Source organism: Daucus carota, chromosome 5 (genome assembly GCF_001625215.2).
Source record: "Daucus carota subsp. sativus chromosome 5, DH1 v3.0, whole genome shotgun sequence".
In the NCBI taxonomy this organism is placed as follows: Eukaryota; Viridiplantae; Streptophyta; class Magnoliopsida; order Apiales; family Apiaceae; genus Daucus; species Daucus carota.
Window position 1 is genome coordinate 16,522,482 of NC_030385.2, and position 3,388 is coordinate 16,525,869.

General features: G+C 41.5%; 2 protein-coding genes and 1 non-coding gene across 3 annotated transcripts; 1 reads left to right on the plus strand and 2 right to left on the minus strand.

Annotated features, from left to right (window-relative positions):
* Positions 1-791: 791 nt before the first annotated feature.
* Positions 792-1,361, minus strand: LOC135152767 (uncharacterized). Its single transcript, XM_064093861.1, has one exon. The coding sequence runs from the start codon at positions 1,359-1,361 to the stop codon at positions 792-794; it is 570 nt and encodes a 189-aa protein (XP_063949931.1).
* Positions 1,362-1,766: 405 nt separating this feature from the next.
* On the minus strand, positions 1,767-3,056 carry LOC135152768 (uncharacterized). The gene is made up of 2 exons (XM_064093862.1): positions 2,468-3,056; positions 1,767-2,419 (listed from the first exon to the last, which is right to left on the minus strand). Exons 1-2 carry the CDS (start codon positions 3,054-3,056, stop codon positions 1,767-1,769), a joined length of 1,242 nt encoding a protein of 413 aa, XP_063949932.1.
* On the plus strand, positions 2,491-2,597 carry LOC135146928 (small nucleolar RNA R71). The gene has a single exon (XR_010284021.1). It is a non-coding gene; the product is annotated as a small nucleolar RNA R71 (small nucleolar RNA).
* Positions 3,057-3,388: the final 332 nt, after the last annotated feature.

Consider the following 3,388-nt stretch of genomic DNA (forward strand, 5'->3'; position numbering starts at 1 on the left):
CAATGCAAGAACTCTAGAAATAAGTTAGTCTAAGTCTTATCTCTAGAGCATAAGTGTAATACAATTTCCACACAAGTAGTTTCCAAATAACACGGCCTCATATATGATCAAGACTACTAACCAAGAAATTATTCACATAAACTCATCATAGGAAATCAACTTGGAACACAACTTCACGATTCATGCAAATGCACTATATGAAACTACTAACACATACTAAACACAAGCATATATAAAAAAAAACTTACTAATATGCATAATATATGAGATAATATGCTAAATTATATGCAACATGCAACCTAAATGAACACACACACTATTACTACTACTACTAATCCTTAGATTACCACCCCCAAACTTACAATATTCAATGTCCTCATTGAAGGCGATAATAAGGATAGAATGTACCTAGAAGTCGGGAGGATCACCCTCCTCGGGTGGAGGATCAGGTGGTCGATACACCATGCCATCTCCAAACACCGGCCAATCAACTTCAACACCAATGTCTCGAAAAGAACTCCCAAGAGCCTGAGTCAAATCCTCGGCAAAACGGCGATGAATGTCATGCATGACATCTATGCGCCGATACAACCTTCTAAACTGCACCTCACTTATGAGATCCGGTGGTAGTTTGAGTTCGAGTTTGGGAGCTTCTTCAATAGATGTTTAAGATGCTCTTGAGAATTTTTAAGCTCTGCTACTCCTTCATCTTCGAAATCAGAATCCTCTGTTAGGATTCTCTCTAAGGTACCTGGCCTTAGCTGTTGCCCAATCTCAGAATTTGCTACAACTTATAGTGGCTCCACCTTAAAGCATTCTTCTTCGTAGGTTGGAAATTTCATTGCATTGAACACCTTAAAAGTGACACTCTGATCTTGAACTCTCATTGTAAGCTCTCCTTTTTGCACATCGATCAAAGTTTGGCCTGTAGCTAAGAATGGACTTCCCAAGATTATGGGAATCTTAATATCCTCCTCGAAGTCTAGAATAACAAAATCAGCCGGGAAGATGAGCTTTTCCACCTTAACCAAGACATCCTCCACTATACCTCGTGGGTATGTGATCGACCGATCAGCCAGTTGTAATGACATGTTTGTAGGTTTCGGCTCCGGCAAACCAAGTTTCTTGAAGACGGACAACGGCATCAGATTGATGCTAGCTCCCAAGTCACACAAGCACTTGGTGAAAGATAACTCCCCAATACTACACGGGATTGTGAAACTTCCCGGATCTTTCAGCTTCGGAGGCAATTTTTGCTGCAACACCGCACTACACTCCTTGGTCAAAGCTACGGTCTCCAATTCCTCAAGTTTGAGTTTCCGAGATAGAATACCTTTCATGAATTTAGCATAACTCGGCATTTGTTCTAGAGCCTCCGCAAAAGGTATGTTGATTTGTAACTTCTTGAAAACCTCTAGAAATTTAGCGAATTGTTTGTCGAGCTTATGCTTCTGAAGTCTCTTCGGAAAAGGGGGAGGTGGATATACTTTCTTGACCCCATTATCAGATTTCGGACTAGACTTCTCAGCTGATTCCTTGCTTGCCTCCTCGTTGATTTCTTTCTTGTTAGCGTCAGCAACAGTTTTTTCACTATTGGACTTAGATGAGAATATGAGTGTTTCAACCTGTTGATCATTCTCTTCCTTGTCATGCTCTGTTGCTGAATCTTTATCCTTCGTAATCTTTCCGGACCTCAAGGTGACAGCCTGTACCTGTTCCTTCACCTCTTTCTTTCCCGGATTGGCCTCAGTATCACTAGGAAGATTTCATTGTAGTCTGTTAATCAACGCGTTAGCAATCTGCCCAATCTGGTTCTCCAAGGTTTTGATTGACACCGCTTGGCTTTTAACCATTAATCTTAATTCTTCCAATTCAGATCGTTCGTTGGAAGACTGTCTAGCCACCCCTTGATTTTGTTGCTGGAATCCCGGTGGATGGAATTGCTGCTTCGGTGCAAACTGTTGTTGAAAACCAGAAGAGTTGAAAGGTCTAGCTCCTTGCAGCTGAAACTGCTGTTGCGACTGAGGCATGAAATTCTGATTGTTGCTCCAGCTGAAATTTGGATGATTCCGATTATTGGGGAAATATGTGGCAGGAGCAGGCTGCTGATTCCTCTGAAAATTTCTCACAAACTGAGCGGATTCACTAGATATAGCACACTGGTCAGAAGAATGTGCACCCGCACAAAGCTCGCAAACAGTAGGTGGTGGTTGAACTCCCAAGTTAGCTAAGGAATCCATTTTCAAAGTAAGAGCCTTAATTTGAGCAGTTAAGGCTGCAGTCGCATCAACATCAAGAATTCCTGCTACCTTGCTCTGATGAAGACACTGAGTAGGATTCTGATATTCATTCGCAGCCATCATCTTGATCAACTCATAAGCCTTGTCATAGCTTTTAGCCCATAAAGCTCCACCTGATGCTGCATCGAGTATCGGCCTCGATTGAGGTCACAAGCCATTATAAAAACAATTAATAACCATCCAATCAGGCATCCCATGATGTGGGCACTTTCGAAGAATCTCTTTGTAGCGTTCCCAAGCTTCACATAAAGTTTCACAAGATTGCTGAAAGAATTGAGTGATAGCATTCCTGATTGCAGCTGTTTTGGCCATAGGGAAGAAGTTAGTAAGAAATTTCTGAGCCAGATCCTCCCATGTTGTAATAGATCCTGCAGGAAGAGAATGCAACCATCCCTTAGCCTTATCCCTCAGAGAGAATGGGAACAGCCTCAATTTGATAGCATCTTCGGTAACTCCGTTGAACTTGAAAGTGTCGCAGATCTCAATGAAGTCCCGGATATGCATATTAGGATCCTCTGTCGGAGAACCCCCAAACTGCACTGAGTTCTGAATCATCTGAATGGTGCTGGGTTTGATTTCGAAAGTGTTGGCCTGAATTGCTGGCATGACAATGCTCGACTGAATGTCATTGATTTTCGGCTCAGAGTAAGCCTTGAGTGCCTTAGCAACACCTGCATCTTGTTCATCCATAGTATTACTCACTATCGATTCTGCTTTTGCCAATGCTTCTTTAGGAGCCTGAGAACGTGTTCGCATACACGTAAGTCAAGTACCAAGTCAGTGAACTTTAACGACCACTGATGACAAGCACATAAACTAAAATAAAACACCGAGTCCCCGGCAGCGGCGCCAAAAACTTGTTCGCACAAAATCACGCAAGCGTACGTGGTCACAAGTAATATAGAATAAAATTAAGTTCGTTCCACAGAGACTGGTGTATTTGAGAATATGCACTTATGCAACAATGTATGATTATTATTCAACGCTTGAACAAATAACAAATTGGTTGGTTTTATCTAAATTAACTAAATCTAGTTGAATTATAACTATGAGAATTAAATCGAATTACTTATGAGAATAAAACATAG